The sequence below is a fragment of the Megalops cyprinoides genome, chromosome 8 (assembly GCF_013368585.1).
Source record: "Megalops cyprinoides isolate fMegCyp1 chromosome 8, fMegCyp1.pri, whole genome shotgun sequence".
Lineage (NCBI taxonomy): Eukaryota > Metazoa > Chordata > Actinopteri > Elopiformes > Megalopidae > Megalops > Megalops cyprinoides.
In genome coordinates, this window is record NC_050590.1 from 17,156,203 (window position 1) to 17,174,490 (window position 18,288).

The 18,288-nt window shown below is 41.4% G+C and overlaps 1 protein-coding gene across 3 annotated transcripts in view; it reads right to left on the minus strand.

The window, feature by feature from the left end:
* zfhx3 (zinc finger homeobox 3) overlaps positions 1-18,288 on the minus strand; it is a 146,458-nt gene that overhangs the window by 60,254 nt on the left and 67,916 nt on the right. For all 3 annotated transcript variants that reach the window (XM_036534782.1, XM_036534780.1, XM_036534781.1), the window contains exon 4: positions 1,040-1,271. In XM_036534782.1, the coding sequence (XP_036390675.1) occupies positions 1,040-1,271 (232 nt within the window). The remainder of the gene's footprint in view (positions 1-1,039; positions 1,272-18,288) is intronic.

Here is an 18,288-nt window from a genome sequence, read left to right on the forward strand (position 1 = left end):
TTAATTGACCGGGGCTCACTCTTTTTAATCACCCTATAACAAATAGCCAGCCCCTTTTCCCTTGCTGTTGTTATTTTTGTTGTTGTTATTGCTGTTTTCTCCCCTCCTCCCTCAAAAGTGTTCCTGAATGTGTTTTTGGTGGCTTTACAGCAAAGGCTTACGCCATTATTCAAAGTCTACTGGGAGGAAAAAGGGAGGCATTACTGATTCTGGAACAGTCACTCAAAGCTTGATAGCTCTACACTTCCCTCTTGTACAGCCAAGGAGTCCACTGCATGGTTTACTGTGACTATCAGACAAACTAATAAATGCACCCTAAATGCATTTTGTACTCAAGAAGCATTTATACCTATTTGTAAGAGAAGGGGTAGGGCAATAGTTGTGTTTTTTTTTTTTCATTTTAAAATCTATTCTGCAAATCACATGGCTCACACCTAATGGAGGTGAAACTTCTGCGTAAAATAGGAGGCAAAACAAACACAAACTCTGCCCTCACTTTCAACATTTAGGAAACAACGTTTCTTCTTTCATGTCGATGTCACTGTGGAGGCTGTATGCTGTTTTGAGCCCTTTGGCCAGCCAACGGGAGATACAGCACAGCTGTTCTCCAGTAATGGGTTTGGAAAATAAAAACAAGGGAAGCCAAATAAATCTCTTTTTCTATGTCTATGGGACATAAAACAACAAAAACCAAACCCAAGAACGACTGAACTGCGTAACTACAGTAGTCTTTCTCCTTTGTTCAAAGTGTTCTCAGTGCTTTTTAAGAAAACACATTAAATCAAGTCATTTTAACAGAAATGTGGTTCTTCACCTATAGGAAGTACGCCATGGATGAACAGAGTTGTGGACCCTGTATTTAGCTACCACTTATACTTCACCCTGAAGGACACACAGAAGTGGAGACAGCTTCTAAGTGTGTAGCTCTGCACATGGATAAGGCATGTGTGAGTTTGTAATGTGTTGCTCTGTATTTGGATGAGGCAGTGAGCACGCAATGCTCTTTATGTATGGATCATGGGGTGTGTTCAACTCCTACCTGTGTCGGCAGAGGGGCATTTGCGAATGGTGAAGATGGCACTCAGTTCTTCCTCCTCCTCTGGCACGCCTTTCTGCAGCCTTTGCAGTTTGCGCAGACTCTCACTGCGCTGGTGTTTCATGGAGCGGACGTGCTGGATGAGGTTCAGCTTGGCCTTGGTGGAGTAGTTGCACAGGACACAGTGGTAATAGCAGGCATCCACCTCAACTGCACTCTCGTGCTGCTGCAGGTGCTAGGAAGATCAAGAGAAAGACAGGTATTTTAACCAACAAGATGCAATTTGGCACTACTCACTCAGTTTCACTCATATGGTTCGCAAATAAGCAAATCAATGACCAATCACAGCCCTGTTGTTTAACACACCACCTTTTATCAGCCAGGCCCTTTTCGACTGAAATGAGGTTGTGTCTGTTTTACTAAGCTAACAAGAGGAGAGTGGGCAATTGTAAAGTCCCAGGGGTATGTGTGTGCGTGCGCATATGAGTTGGGGGGGCTCCCCTGAGGATACGTAGGGCCACTGTGTTCCAGACAGAAGGCAACATTGATCCCCTTCACTCTAGAGAAGCTGGTTGTCTCTTCCTGCGGCTCTGAAAAGGAAACTCCAAACATCTGCCTGTTTCACGCATGGGATGCTAAATATTGATCAGAGTGAGTCAAATCCTCCTTTTCACAGTGAGTGAGTGTGGTGGTGGTGGAAAAGGACATTCTAAGACAATCCAGTGCAGACTCCAGCAGTCTTGCTACAGACAGACAACATCCAGGGCATAAAAGCTCAAGGGCAGCAGACCTGCCTAGCTGACCCTATTCAACACAGAAACTTTAACTCTCTCCAGCAGGAGGCTATAGCCGAGTTTTCCCAATCCCTGCACTGATGTGACAAAACAGCACCATGAATGCAGAGGAATTCTTCCAAGTGCTCAATGATTTTGTCACTCTCTATAGCACATAGAGTACAACAGAAACATGGTCCGTTTCCATTTACAACCAGTAGGCAGGCATATCCATGTTGTCATTTTGTTCAACAGTAACTCTTCCCAGGTCCTCGGTCCTAAGTATTATGGAGGAGATGCATGTTGTGCTAAACAAGGAAGCTTTTCACAATTCCCACTCACTTTGAAGATAAAGGGTTAAATAACTCTCAGCCCACCACAACAAAGAAATTCATTCCACAACTACACCCTAAACTAATCTAAAGAATGATAGATGGTCATGACATCAGGTCTCAGATCAAATTAGAGAATAACTGAGCCACTTACATGCCTGGCTGTACTATGTGTTTTACCCACTTTCTTACACATTTTATAGTTGAGTAAATCAAATTCATTCATACAGTTACTGTAAGCACAGTATAATATATTCCTTCAGACATCAGCAGTGATTGTATCTGTCAGGATGTGTTTACTCAGTGTTCTGGAAAGTCTTTGGGTGGACTGCTTTGACTAAAATATGAACTGTTAAATGCAAGCTTCTTTCAAACTGTGTTTGACATAAGTGTTTTTTTTTCATAATCTTTCTGGCGTACTTACAGGTTTTGAAACGAAAATTATGCAAGCAAATCAGACTGAATGCTACACATACTCTAATTTTCCAGATGTGTACTCTAGAGGTTTTTTTATGAAATAAAAATGTGCTTCTTTCTGTGTTTCATTAACTGTCAATTATCAACACAGACACAGGAGGTGACAGAAGGTAAAACCTCTTGCTGTTTTTCTGTTCAAAACATGCATTTTCTCCCATCAAGAACTCTTAATCTCCCATGCAGACCACCCCCACAGTCTGACAAAGGTCAGGCAAAACAAATGGATTCATTAAGAAAAGCTTGAACTAGCTGCCCTCCAGCGCGTGGAGCCAATATGCCTAGATTGCTCTGAATTGCAAAATGGAAACATTTGATTTTTAACCAAGTTAAATCTGCATCAGGTGTTGACAGAAGGAAAAAAATGCTATGTTCCCTGAAATAATCTCATCCCTTTCTCCTAATATTTAATTTTCTGGCAATATTGCTATAGAGTTTTCAGGGCAATTATGTTCCATTCACCACAGGATCACATTTCTCATATCTGCTCTGCAAACACCTAAACTGTACATTAGGAATCCACTTCCAGGAATAGGAGTTTTTGCAAGCCCCACTGGTCTGGCTAACAGAGTTATAGGCTGATTTTAAAAGGGTCTGTCTCTTTCTGTGCTCTCACTGTGGCCATGTTTGAAGCTCTTGATAGTGAAATTGAGTAGGTGGTGCTGGAAACACCAGCCTCCCCCTTACCCTCTTCACACACATTACATCACAGCCCAGGTGCAACCAACTGTGACAGACAGATTTTCTCTCAGAAAAAAAAATCATAGAAATTGCAAGATTTCTGAACTGGGCAGCAGTGCACCACATTTAATGGGAACAGATGTCTGTACTTGCTCTTTAAAAGTCAAATTTCTTCCATGTATAAATGAAGGCTCCAGAAACTCTGCAGAAAGACAAAGGGCCCATGAAAAAGCAAACAGGGTGACACCTGACCTGAACTTCAAAGTTTGTCATAAAGGTAAAAAAGTAGTAAAGCTTCCTATAAAACTGAAGTGAACCCGAGATGGCCCAGTCTCAACACAGCTGTGTATCAATAATAATGTGAGAGTTCTGTGGTTATTGACCTGGCCTGAGAAGGGTCTGAAATACTAGACTCCAGTCCCTCCAACCGCTCCTGTCTGTTGACTACAGACCATGCTGCATGTTTTCAGAACAGATAAATGAAAACTGAAATAGGGATCACAGTTTAACACTAAACTCTGGGCTAGAAAAACACCCAGGAAACCTTTCACCATGGCCTACATCATCATTATGTACATTTATCAATGCCAGCAAAGGACTTAGAAAGAAAGAAAATAACAGACAGAAAGCCTTCACATAGGAGTATCACTATATTCTCACTACTTGTTTCTCCAGTCTAAGCCCACCTGAATATACTCTTACTGTGGGTAAGAATTATAATATGGAAAATCTAAATAGTAGCAAAGAGCTGGAAAGGATTACAGTATAGCCATTGCAATATGGCCAACAGGGACACTTAGTCGACTGGATTCCATCAGAAAAATCTGTGAGACCAGATCTGAAATGGACCACATTTTCCATGTTAAACAAAAACACACCTTAAGACACTAAGCCTGAATGTGAGAGACAGTAATGGATGAGACAGAGCCTATATTCCCTGTGTCTGTTTCCTATGATCCTGAAGTTCCAAGCTGATAAATCACCTCCAACTTGTGTGCAAGAATTCTGCGGCCTAATGAAAAAGTCATGTTGGAAGGGAGGAGGAGCTCGTCAGGGTGCTGTGGCGGAGCAAACACTCCCTGTGTAGCCCCTGCTCGAGGCCTCTGATAGGGGAAGGGCTGGCCCCTGCCCCGCCCATGCATGGCTTCAATTTCTATCAAAACCCATTAAACTTCTTGCTGGAAATTTACTGCAGAGGTATGAGAGACAGAAGTTTGACTGTAATAACTGTGCAGTGAACCAGGAGCTATGGGAGAGGCATATGGCCTTGTGAACGTGCGCTGCACTACCTGACTGCAATGAGACTGAATCTCTCATGGGAAGGATGAATCGCTCTCTAATGCTGTTAAGTAAAGAGGAACGGGGGTGGCAGGGGCGGTACCTGGCCATTTCTCCAGCAATTCAATGCTGAACCTTTACCTTTAAAGAGATTTTGTGTATGTATCAATTTCAACACCCACCATTACTATGTGTAGATATGCACTTTTATCCACTTTAAAAGGATGTAAAAATAAACCTCCAGTACCAGGAGGAACATAGCTGGAAGCTCACTGTAAATGTGCAATGGCGCTGAATCTCATCCCATGGGTGATGAGGAGGGCCAGCTACTAGCCAGCAGCTCTGTGGGGAGGCTTCCACTACGATAGCCAAGGGGAGCAGTGAGCTTTCTTCAGCTGTTCATGCACACTCACCACTCTGTGATCAGACCCCAATTTCTACCATTCAATTTGGCAGCACTCTTAATATAAAGTTAATGCATTAAAACGGATGGCCATTCACTGGCTGAATGGCTATCAATTCTCCAAGAGCCAAAATCCTTCTGTGAATGAGCCAGCGAGTGCATTGCTTTGCAATTATCTCTGATTCGCAGCACTTAGTGCTGAGGCTGAACACTTCCCGGACATTGTCTGAGTGATTTCAATGCCACTGGCAAGGCAGGTGCAGGCAACAGAAGAAAACAAGCTCCCTGCACAGTAAGGATCATGTCTCTGTCCCACACAGTTGTAATGGGGTCTTACATTTTATAAATTTCTAGTGGCAATTGTGATCTTTTAAAGTGAACTGGCTTCTAACTTGACTTTATTATTTCACTGAATAACACCAAGTACTCCTTGTTGTATAGATGTAGTAAATGTCATGTAAAAGTTTTAGTTCACTCAATTAATCAATAATATTCAATCCTGAAAAGAAAAAAAAATGATTTTACCTCTTGTGCCGAGACAGACACTTTCTTCAAAACACACCTTCTATCTCACTATGCATGAGGACAGAGTTTGGGGTGGACTGGAGATTGATCAGGCTGACACATTTCCTTTCCTTTCCTTTCCCATTTCCTTTAATGCTGAGTCTTGTCAAAAAGGCACTGTGATTCCCCTGAAAGGGAGGCAGGCTATTACCTTTGGAGTCTGAATGCTTCCGGTTTGCCTGTGATTCCCTGCCTCTGTAGCAGCTGTAAGTGTGGTAGCTGCGTTGGACGCCAAGTTCACCGGCTGATTCAAATTAGCCACTGTGAGCAGTGACATGCCCAGATGCTGCACTGTGGCCAGAGGGACCCCCCCACCCCCACCCCCACCCCCACCCCCATTCCACACCCACCAACTGCCTCACAGCAGGTCTACTGTAGTTGGCTTTCTTTTCACCTTTCTTCTCTGCTAATACCTCACAGTTAGCGACAAGGAAAGCAACTACACTTTTCTTCCAAAAAGTAACAGTGATGGATGAATTAATCACAGACTGCATTTGACTGTGATACTATGAGTTGTGGAAATAAATGAGTACATGCAAAGATGAAATGAAGAGGGAGGTCGAGAGGTTAAGGGGCTGTGCTCCTTACTGGCCCAGCTTTAACCACTCCCCTTCATTTTAACATTAAATAATGCAATAATTATGGGATTCCTTTCCAATAACTGAGGTTGTACAATGTAAAGAATACACTTAACTGGAGACAAAAGGTGATCAATGGATATGGTCATTTAGTCCACTCATTTGTGCATGTATGGGGGGTGGTGACAAGTAGTTAAATGATGTATACTCTTCACACATCCACAAAGAAAGAGGCAGTTAATCCCCATTTGATAATGTTTCTGCCTTCTGAAGAATGGCCCTCAATCAGCTCTGATCAATGTGTCCACATAATTTATGGAGCAAGTCACTCTAGCAACAAATAGGCAACTTTAAGATCAATGCCTTGCACAGCGATAACAATATTTGGATAAATACAGGCACAAACACATTATGTGCACTTTTAATGGGAGCCAGATAAACACATTTCCTTTTAATGAGCTGAGCTGCTGCTTATGCCATGCACAGCCAATGACTTTGAAATGGGCAGGAAATGATGTCGAGCCCGGAAAAAATATTCATCGCTTGACATTGCTCTCCTCTCTAGGCGCCTAATTAACAGCTTAGCCTCCTGGTGTTTTTATGAATGTCAGCCACAGAGCACAGCAAACCACCAACAAGGCAGTACAATAACTCTTCCAGCAGGAGGCGACAGCTGTGGGGGGCTTAAAGTGAGGGACTTAAAAGGCTATACTACCAGCTGTTCTCTTTGCTCTGTCATGTCATCACTATCTCCATTTCAACTGCACACACACAGTCTGAACCTGGAGGACGGTGACAAGGGACTCACCATGCCCTTTCTTCATCCACCCAGCATCCACCAGGGTGGGCTCTGAAAAGGCATTTTCATCTGATCAGATGGGAAGCTTCCCATGGAAGAACTACACTACATTGGACAGACTTCACAAAATACTGTGATGGAGGTATATAGCGGCCGTGTAAGGGCTAGACAAAGGTGCATTTCTGCGTTGTAAATTCATATATTTACTGGTTACAAACAATAAATAATAACTCACACATCATCTTTCATGGATGTCAAAGCACTTTACAGTGAAATGAGAGTGACATTTCAACCACCAACAGTATCTATCACCCACATGGGCAATTCACAGTAGCCCTTTTCTGTGAGAATTCTCACCTCCCATTAACTGAGGTGCAGAGTGAGGGACTATATAGCCAATAAAAAGGGGAGATGATTACATCACCCAGAAGAGCTGTGCACATTGCCTTAGTGGGCCCAATAAGAAATTTTGCCAAGACCAAGGGAACCCCGTACTCTTTCTAATAAGTACCTTGGGATGTTTCATGTCCACTATGAATGAGGACCTTGACTTTCGTTTCTCAAACGAAAAAAAGAAAAAACAGCAATCAGCATCCTTTTCACTGTAGTATGATACGAGATTTCACCTTCGTCCAGAGGAAAGACTGGCCCCTACTGGCTCACCAACACCAATTCCAGAGCAAACCTGGTTTTCCATGGTCTTTCACTGCAATATACTATACCAACCCTGTTCCCACTTAGCTTCACTGATCAGGCAGGAGAAAGTTATGGTATTGTATGGCTGTTGGCAATATCAGGTAGCCACCAAAACACATTAAAGCTTTGGCAAAGGATGTCATTCAATTAGGAGAACAAACCTTGATGTCAGTTGTTGATATTTTGCATAAACCCCTTCTCAGGACAGGAGAGGTGTGTGTGTTCGCATGTATATTAACCCACTTCGGCTGGAAAAACGGCTACCCCACGCAGGAGGTACTACACACATCTGGCATGCTATGTCTGTGATGATGGAGCTCACTTCAGACAGCCTGTTGGCAGACAATGGACACAGCTAATTCAACTCAGGGACTGCTTTTAAGCCATCCCCTACGCTTATTCAACATTTTAGTTAATATTAATAAGATCTTAAAAAGATCATCCAAGTGAATAATCTGTAAGCACTTATATACTAGTAATGTATACGTTTTAAATACATATATAAATATGTGTGTGTGTGTGTGTGTGTGTTTCTTCTGTCAAGCTGGTTTATTAACAGCACTGCTGATCTCACACCCACTTGAAAGATGCAGACATGATATGACAAAGGGGTCTGAAAACAATCTCATCCAGCTAGCATTGTCTGGCTTACAGTTCTGCTGTACCCAGTTTGGCAGCGTAAATATTTCATTACAACATAACTGGTTGCTGCTCTAGGCTAGGCAACAAGGCTGTTAAAAAACTAATGTTTTTTCATCCCTTTTTATCTAAAATTCACTAAGCAGTAGCTGGAGTTGAAGTCGACCCTTTAACACCACCAGTCAAGGACTTGTTTAGACTGCCCACCCCTTTGCACCCTGCCTAGCCACACCACATGCTCCATCTAATTAGGTATACTAATCAGGGTGCTGTGCTAATGTAAATATTTAACAGATTCTTAAATTGGGAACTTTGAATACCATCAAGGTGCCAGCAAAGGGGAAATGAGCCCTTGGAATGGTGGACTTGAAAATTGAAATGAAAATTTGAAGGGGGGTTGTGTTGCAGCACAGAGAACCATTGAACTAATTTGTGTATACGGATATATATTATGCATCCAGTCAGTGGGATTGAACCTAAACAGCACTTTATTGACCCCCTCCACCTTTCCCCACCAGTATCCACACCAGAATATGCCCTATCCATCTGAACACACAACAGTATGTTCAGGAATACATCTTGGTCTGAAAAACAATGCACTAATGCATTCATTCATGACATAAAAGGCAGTCAATAAATAAATCCTACAAAGCCACACACTTTATGTGGCATACACTGCAAACATATTACATTCCATTCTAATGTTGCTGGTCTCAGATGACTATTTTTATATTAAATTGCAAGCTAAAATATTTGATAAATATTACACATTTAAGAGAGTTACTCTCATCATACAGCTGAAGATTCAGAAGATTCAGAAGATTAACCTGTTAACTGCCTCAAGCTAGCCAGCTAAGCATTAAATGGGAAAACATACATAGCTGTATAGGATATTATGACTTCCAAATGCAAATGTAATGCTTTTATAAAATTTCAGTAGCATTTCTCTCAGCCATCCTTACTCAAAGAACACCAGTGAGTATGCATGTTAATGGTGCTCAAGTGCTTATTCAAAAGACAGTCTATCATCTCTGTACCTTGTTTTGTTCAGGTTTCTCCACAGTTTCCACAGAAGTGTACCAGAGAGGCAAATTTATCAATACATCTGTATATAAACTACATATATAAAAGGTAGTAAAAAGTAAAGTAAAAAGGTAAGACACACATGATTTATATGGCATTCTTAGAGGAGCAAAATTATTTTTTCCTTAGAGCTAGCAGTCTTGAAACAACAACAAAAAAAAATCATATCACTGAAAAAAAGCATGTTTGTATGTTCATTTGATTGAATTTCTCCTTTTGTTGTGGGACAAAACAGAATTTAGGGTGTTGCTGCAAATCTAAACAGAACTGATGGAAAAGTGAAGGGGTGGACCTGACAGACTACTTCTTGGAGTTGTGATAACGACCCTCTTTAAACACCTGTACACAAATGAATGTTCTCCCTTCTTCCTCTTGTTTCTGTGTTTCCTCCCATGTTTACAGAGGCAGCCGCTGTATCTGCAGTGAATGAGAGATCAGCTTCAGAGCTGCAAATATCTGCCCTGCAGCTCTCCTCATCTTGCCCCTGAGCAAGTCATGAATTTGAAATGCCCCTTTTTAAGACCTGGCCTCTAACCAGGGTCTGGAGTGTGTGCACTTGTGCTGAAAAGCGAGGATTGTCCCAAGACACTATCACCCCACTCAAACACCCCAACCATCCCTTAATCGGAGCCTAGCCCAACCAATTCTCCTGGGCCCACCAAACAGCACTTTTATGAGGTCATTTTGCTATGCTTTCTCGCTACAGATTAAAAACAAAACAAACAAAAAAAAAACTTCACTTTCCATAAAAAAGGAAACAAAGTGCTCATTGATCAGGGTGATCAATGGTAGATCAATAACCTAAACCCTCATCATTCCAACCGCACCATAATTACAGCTGAGATATGGTCGTCATCAGAAAAATCAAACACAGGCTGGGCTAATTGGAGATGGGCTATTGCTGTAGTCATGCAGCCAGTTTTACAGGCCTCTAAAAGACCTCAGCATCCCAAAATAACCACTCCAGCCATTTGCCTCTGTGTCATCACTGAAGGCATTGTCCTGGACGGACAGTCGGGGACATCTAATAGAGGGCACAGCAACCTCCAGCACAAGAATGCTTTGTTTCCCTTTTCATGTAAATTACACAAGCAGGTTATAAGATTACATTAAGCACTTTTTATAGGGCAACTTGTGATTTTAATTTATTAATGTTTTGGAAGCGTGCCCCCATTTGGCGATTCAGCACTGGCCTTGCTGTCAAGCATTAATATATAAAAAAAAGCTCCTGCTCTGCGCTAAGAGCACTGGCACAGAAAAAGTGGCTTCTGAGAGCCGCTGACAGCCATGAGTGAGCTGGCACTGTGTGACAGAGGCATCAGCATGCAGGGCATCAATGCCCACACACTCTGACCTCAGAAGTCACTGGACCCCGTTACTGTAGTCATAGTAAAGTTACCCCACACTCCCACTTTCTTAGTACAATAAGGGTGACTTATAAATTATACTGTACATTTGGTAGAACTGAAAACAGTAAATTGACACATTCCATCATAAAAAAGTTGTATTCTTCCTATGTCTCAAATTCCTAAACCACTTCGCTTACACTGCATAAAGAGACTTGGCAGAGGAGCACTATAAAGTATATAGTTTTAACCACCTTTCCCTCTCTCTCTCCCTCCCTCTCTCCCTCTCATGCATTCTTCACTAAAGAGCCAGGGGCGCCATGCTTGTAAAGAAACCACAGCCCTTTGAGTGCTTCTTGTATTTACAAACGGAGGTATGTTGGAATCAAGGGAGTTACCACATGACATAACTCACATTAAACAGTCAGCGGATAGGAAATTTATAGAGTGGATCCAAGGTAGGTGGAGCACCCAGGAACACTGCAATTGTTTAATTATGCTTTCCCAGCAGAAAAGCAAAACTTACCTAAAACAGGGTACTGTGTGAGAGGTTGCTGACGGCCAGCTGCTCACTGCAGTGCCTCCTCCTCCCCCAACTCAGTTTCTCCTACAGGCACAGGCAGGCTTCCCCAGGTGTTGCACACTATCTCTTTCCTAATTCCACACCTACTGTTACTCCAGTCTTCTCTCATGCACACACTCCTCTCTTACTTTCTCTCTGTCAATGTCTTTCCCTATCAGTCCCTCCCTCACAAGCTCACACTCTCCTCCTCTCACACCCTAACACCCTAACCCTACCTCTCCTCTTCTCTCTCTCTATTTTATATATATATGTATATATGTATATATATACGTATATATGTATATATATATGTATATATATATACATATATACACACACACACACACTCACATATATATGTATATGTGTATACAAATGTGATGAATTGATGGTATTGAAGTCATCTCCTTCTGTTCTTATTTAAACAACTGCTCATTTCTCTCTCTCCCTTTCTCGCATGCCCAATCTCACCTCACTTTTTATTTCACCTTCATCAGCAAGGGAACTAAAAATAAGTGATAAATGGAACACAATATTTTAAAGTCTTATCTGTTATCTGTTCTTACAAGGGAATAACGGGGTAGTTAATCCTCCAGATCTCTCCAAAATTGATTAATCGGCATGCATGCACAATCAAGTAAATGATTAATATCTTAGTGCACCCCAGTTGAATAGTTACCCCAAAACTATCAGTAATAATTCATTGCCCTTATGAGGCCAAATTCTTGTCTGTTCCATTTAACATCACTCTTCTGATGTTCCTGTACATCTTTGATGGTCACCCACATTTGTATGTGCAGTACCAAATCAGACACAGTGGAGAAAAATCCTGCTTTACATTCACAGAATAACATTATGTACCTGCCGATGCACAATAATTACTGCTGTTAAAATTCAAAACCAAAGGTTTAATGGAATTTACCACACATATCTTATTGATGTATCATGTAATATTAGGGTGGTACAAAGTGGCCTCCTACCTTGGCAGAACAAAGGCCCATGTTTAGCAGCCAGGCTGCTCTCCCATCACCCTGAACACACCCTGTCCTGGTGATGGATCTCCAGTTTATTCAGCTATTTTAAGGACAAAGGAGGGAATCTCCTTAGAGAACGCTTTTCTTTCACTGTGGTTGCCCACATTGCACTCCCTCCCATGGAGGTCAATAAGCAGCCAGATTCTATGTTCTGCACATATCTGCCCTGTACTGCCATGACAAATCTAGAAGTGAACTGAGAGGAGGAAATTTGGGTCATTAAATTTTATATATATTTGTAAAAGCACCTGGACAATGACAAAGATAACCAATTTTACCATACTTAAGGCTGTTTGCTTGTGCAGTGGAGTAACAGAACAAACATAATGTTTTAGGATTTAAAACACTCTTCAAATATCTTTGCATTTGTTTGTATGCTGTAGGTAATGACTACATATAAAGTGTAGTTCCTAAGTGTAAACATGCTGTTTGAGAATAGTTTTGGAATATATTGCTCTGCAAGCAGGAATAAACGTTGAGAGAACCTACAGTTCCCAAGTTGCACTACCAACCTCCTGCTGACCACATCCGGGACAGCACAGACCCAACCATAAAAAGGTGCAGGGGGCAGGAGAAATAGAGGGATTGTAAAGCTACTAGCACATCAGATCATTATTTTATTATATATTTTTGTATGTGACCTGTTTCACACATCTCCTTTAAACTTCTTATAAAAGAGATGTAATTACAGAAATTTTACATATAGCCCTGAGGTGTCAATCCAAAACCTACACTGGCCTCCGATGAGAAATGCTGTTAGCATCTTGCGTGTGTATGTGCTTTTAAATACCAGACAGGTGGGGTACTAACTCATCTCCACCAGAGCTCAATAAATTAATAAGGCTCTGTTCAATATGTATTGCCTTTTCCTCCCTTTTTGCTCACCTATTTGTTTTTGCCTGCAGCCCATACAATGGGACTGGCCCCCATTCGCTCCCCAATCCATACACTTTAATTGCTCCCTCCAGCCCTGACCCCTGCTCCCCATCACTTTCTGATATACAGCATCTCTATTAAGCTTGGAAGTAGGTAAATATTCTTCTAATGACCCTTAGTCCTAATGACTACATTGAAAATGGGAGGAAAAAAATCAATCCCCTCTTTTTCCTTTGTCTCCTTTCAACACCATTAGTTTTCCCTTTTTTATCTGATATTTGATTTCAAAATATTTTTTTCAGAATTGAGGCTATAGAGCCAAAACTGAAACAGATATATTTTATTTGCAACACTTTCTGAACAGATGGATTATACTCACTGTCATTTAAAATAAAGAGTCAGAGACAACTGGCCCCATTATTTACCTAATCAGTAAATGCAGACCAATGTTTGGATATGTAAAACGTAGCAGGTAGGACAGAGACACTTCTCTATAAAGGTAACTGATTATTCCAGAGGCCCTTTTTAGAATTATCCTGAATGAACAGTCCCAGAATTCCATCTGGCCTCTGAGTCCATATCTCCGTCTGGCTGCAGTGTGGGAGAGTCAGACAGAGTGGTAGTGGGGGCTGGGTTGTCGATCGATGCAGTGATTGGCAGTTAATGGCTTTTCCTGTTCTGCCTTTGTAACCTGGGCCTGACGGCTGTTGCCACTGATCAGAAATGGCAGATGTGGTTTGATTTTTGTATATATAATCCTGGCCTTGTGGAGATGGCTTCATCATGTTTAATGATTTAAAAGTTAAGTTGAATACTGTGGATACAGAGAGGCCACTTGTGAGAGCGTCCCCTACACTATAGCGAACTTCATAAAGATTACCGTAAAACTCAGCATAACCTATTAAACATCATTTGATTTGACACTAACATTTTTAAGTATTTAAGGACATTCCTTTTAAATCCATATTTCAGCCTGTTTAATGGAAACAATAATACATTTCAATAAGCAATAAGCCTTAGGGTATTTTATTGAAAAGTCATTGCAGAATGTAATTTTTTTGTAAATGTCAAGTACATTCTTGTCATGTTATGTATTTTGGGATGCATACATCTGTTGAATATTTAATATAAAAAATTTCTTCTGATCATACTCACTTCTGATCATACTATCTCCTACTAAACTATAAAATAAAATAAAAAATATATAATGTTAAATGCACAGTTTGTACCTTGCCTGGCAAACCTTTTTTTTGCAGTTTTTTTTGCAGTGCTTCTAATATTGTTGACTCTGTATGGCTTTTTGCTTGTGTTGTATTGTACCTCACTTGTAAGTCGCTTTGGATAAAAGTGTCTGCCAAATAAATAAATGTAAATGTAAATGTAGAATGAAGACATCATTAAGCCATTGTTGAAAAATAAAAGGAACAGTAACAAACAGCATTAAAGGTCAACATTTTCTCAGGTTGTCTCTTACAAACAATATGTTCAAACTACTGGCTGGTTACCAAGCTAAATGCGATACTAGGCAGCTTCATACGATGACTATGAAAGTATATTTTCTCATAATCTCATTTAATATCCTTTCATTTTGAATTAGAATGTGAGCTTCTGAACTCAAGGTAACTGCATATGAAAACCAAAGTTGCAATCAAAAGTTGAGCAAGAGAAATCAGACTGGGGAGATAAATATTTTTCCCTTTTCAAATGTAAACATCTAAATATGTCTTTACTTTCACATCCACATGGGCAAAATACAAAGATCCTGGATATATTCACTTCAGAACACACATGTTGGGGGCCTTGTTTGAGGACGGTATTGGGTGACAAGTATTATACAAAACATGCCAGCTTTCTACATTTGCTACAGTTTAGCTTATGATGTTACAGTGCATTTATTCTATTTAAATTCAGCAACCCAAGTAATTTCAAAATTCCCTCTCCTAACAACTTTTTATTGCAGCCAAAGTAAATGAAATCATTGATTTGAACATGCCAGCTTTATACATGAAAATAAAAAGCCTGTATTACTTATTCACAAGTGGAAATAAACATGACGGGGGAAACTTGGTCCTAAATTCAAGAACAAAAGCTATTACAACTGGGATCTTGAGACATGTACCAAGACCCTCACTGATAATAATGGATGAAGTCTTGTGAATATTTGTTGTCAGTATTTAGGACATAATTTCATATGGTGGTGCATTCAAAGCTTCCCTAACAATTTACCTTTGATGATATAATAGAGAACCCTGGCTGTGACATCAGAACTGTATCAGAATTACATAAGCACAAAAGCTCAGTTCTGGGGGATCTGGAGGTCCAGACCACTGGCATTCACTGCAACAGAATTAATATACAGTTTCTCCCCCTGCAACATCAACAAATATTTAATATTGCCTTGCTCATATTCTCATTAATAAGATGCGCAGTCTTTCCTCTAGGTGGTTAATTTAACATAATGATAATTTAAATAACCATCTGCATACTGGATGTGCAATCTACTCTCATGGCAAAATATAATGGCTCCAAGAGAACTTATTGATACAGCACAGGCCATACTTGTGGTTTAAATTACTTCAACTCTTCCAACAATGTGTAAATTGGGGAATGCCTACACATTGACACAAGTAGCCTTTATCCAAGTTTAAATTCTTTTTTTTAGGTTTGGTGTTGACCTTACAAGGGGCATTGGAGTGGAAGAGGAGGGATGTGCATTAAAAACAATACATCTAAAATCCCAACTGAGTGTGCACTGCCTTTTTTGTGTACAGTCTTTGAATGGGGAGTGTTACTATGACAGGGTGCAGTGGCTCTATAAATCTTGCAGGCCTTGTGAAAACTGCCTTAGAAAACACATATGTGTGAAACAGTTTCTACTGAGCACAACCTTGTTCTTCCTCCTTAACAGCTGTAACCAGAAACAATACAGCCCAGAAAGGTTGACCCCTTCACCCCTTAGGTTAGGTGCATAAGGGTGAGAAGAAAGGCAAAAAAGTCTTCACGCACTGTCCTGTATTCCATGGATCCACTTCTGAACAACAAAGAACTTATATCACATTGTTTTACCAAGCATGACTACCCAGTCAGACAGCTAAATAATAAATTATTCAGTTAGGATTTTTTTCAGACTTCAGAAAACAGTGGCACTGAAGCAGAACAGAGATAAGACAGATGTTGCCAATTTTGAGGGAACTGGTCGACTGTCTACATCTATGTGCTAAGGATTTAGGCCTGTAATAGTGTGCACTTGCAGACTCAAGCAGGTACTGAGCCGTAGCGCCAGGATTGGCTGGCCATTGGCTGCTAAACACATAACAGTGGTGGGGGCGTGGGTGCACAGAGTGAAGGCAGAAGAAAGTTTTGATTGCCCCCTTGGACAGATGACTTGTCCCTTAGCTCCATCTCTGAGCACCTTAATGAGCTTAAAGTAGAGCCCATGGAGATAGAGGGGAGAGACAGAAGAAAGATAACATTTGGGAAAAATCTGTGGATTCCGAGCGAATACCTTTATTTCCCTTCTGCTTTCTGAGCAGCTTTCTTTGATTACCTGTGAGTATATTGCCCCCCCTCACCTCCTAAATCAATACCCAGACGTTTCCACACAGGCACTCGCACAGGGAGCTTTTTCTTCTGTCCTTTTCTTATTCCCCTCTCTCGATTTTGCACTTTTATTTATACGAGAATAAAGGCCATGATGAGAAAACAAGGTGCAAAATGATTTTTTCCAGAGGCCCCCAATAAAAACCAGATGACACCCTGGGCTGCACTGCTTAATTACAAAGGGATGAAATCTTCAGACTACATCTGGAGAAAACATTGCTAACCCCCCCAACGCCCCCCCCCCCCCACACCCCACCCCAAAACACCAGCAGATTTACTGCTCCCAGCTCTCGTCCCTGGACTGCAGCAGACGGCAATTAGGTGAAAAATAAGACTGTTCAGCGGCCTACTATCACTGTGGGGGTGGGGGTGGTGCTGATTCCTCTAACCCTGGACTACAGAGTCGGGGCCCTGTGATTCCCCGTCAGGAGTTCAAACCTCCCCAGGACCAGAGCTGTGTGTGCTGGGTGTGTTCCCCAGGACAGCTGCACCAATATTTAATGGGACCTCCATTGTTAAATGAAAAAATCATTGCCCTCAGCAAAGATTGCCTGGTGGCGAACTGCGAATGACCCCTGTCTTCCAACTTGTCTTGTCTTTACTGCTGCCAAACTGAGGTGGGAATTAATCTCTGGTGTAAAGAGGAAAAATCGCAGAAAAAAGTAAGCAAAATTGCAAGGAGAAGTATATGACAGGAAACATACCTTCACAACACAGGCAGTCCATAATTCTACCCCTAATGACTAATTAAATGTAGAAGTTATGCAAAAAAAGTAGCATGTAACAGGGAAATGGGAAGACATATCTCAGCCACTATGATAAACGTCCACAGACCATTTACGTATTTGAATTTACCTGTCCTGGGGTGCTATTCAGCATACCCACTACAGACACAGTGAGGTCCCTGTGCGAGCACCTCCTGCCTGTGCTCAACACTCACCCCTCCCCACGGCAGGTCGTCCTGAATAGAAAATGAAGAGCAGTTTTGCTGGTCTGACCATGCAGAGGCTGTTAATCTGGTCGCTAAGACACCGTTGTATTGATACGGGTGAGCCTGTAAGCTGCCCTGTCTCTCTCTCCATCCCCTCAGCTTAAGAGCCAGTGAGGTTCAGAAGAGGCGGGCTCTGCCTTATCAAAGGGGCATTTACCTGCCACAGAAGGCTGCAAGTCCCCAGGGTGACCTGCCGATGTTTGACCAAGGCAGCCAAGAAAGGAGAGGTAGTGGATGCCATGTATAGGACTCCTCCTTTAGCAGGCAATGCCAACAATTAAATCTCCTCATTATCATGGGGGAGCAAGACAGAGAGAAGGAATTAAAGACATGTGTGTAATATCTTTACAAAAGAGAGGCTGACACTGCTTAGATAAAATTCAAAGTGGATAGCATAAAAAGAGACCCTCTAGTCTACTTCTGCTCAGGATGCTGATTCTCTCAGATGTAACTCTAATGAGGTGTAATGCTCAAAAATAGTTTTCACACTGAATCAAAAAGGGCTGCATATTTTCTTTCTTAATGTGAACTGTAATATTGATC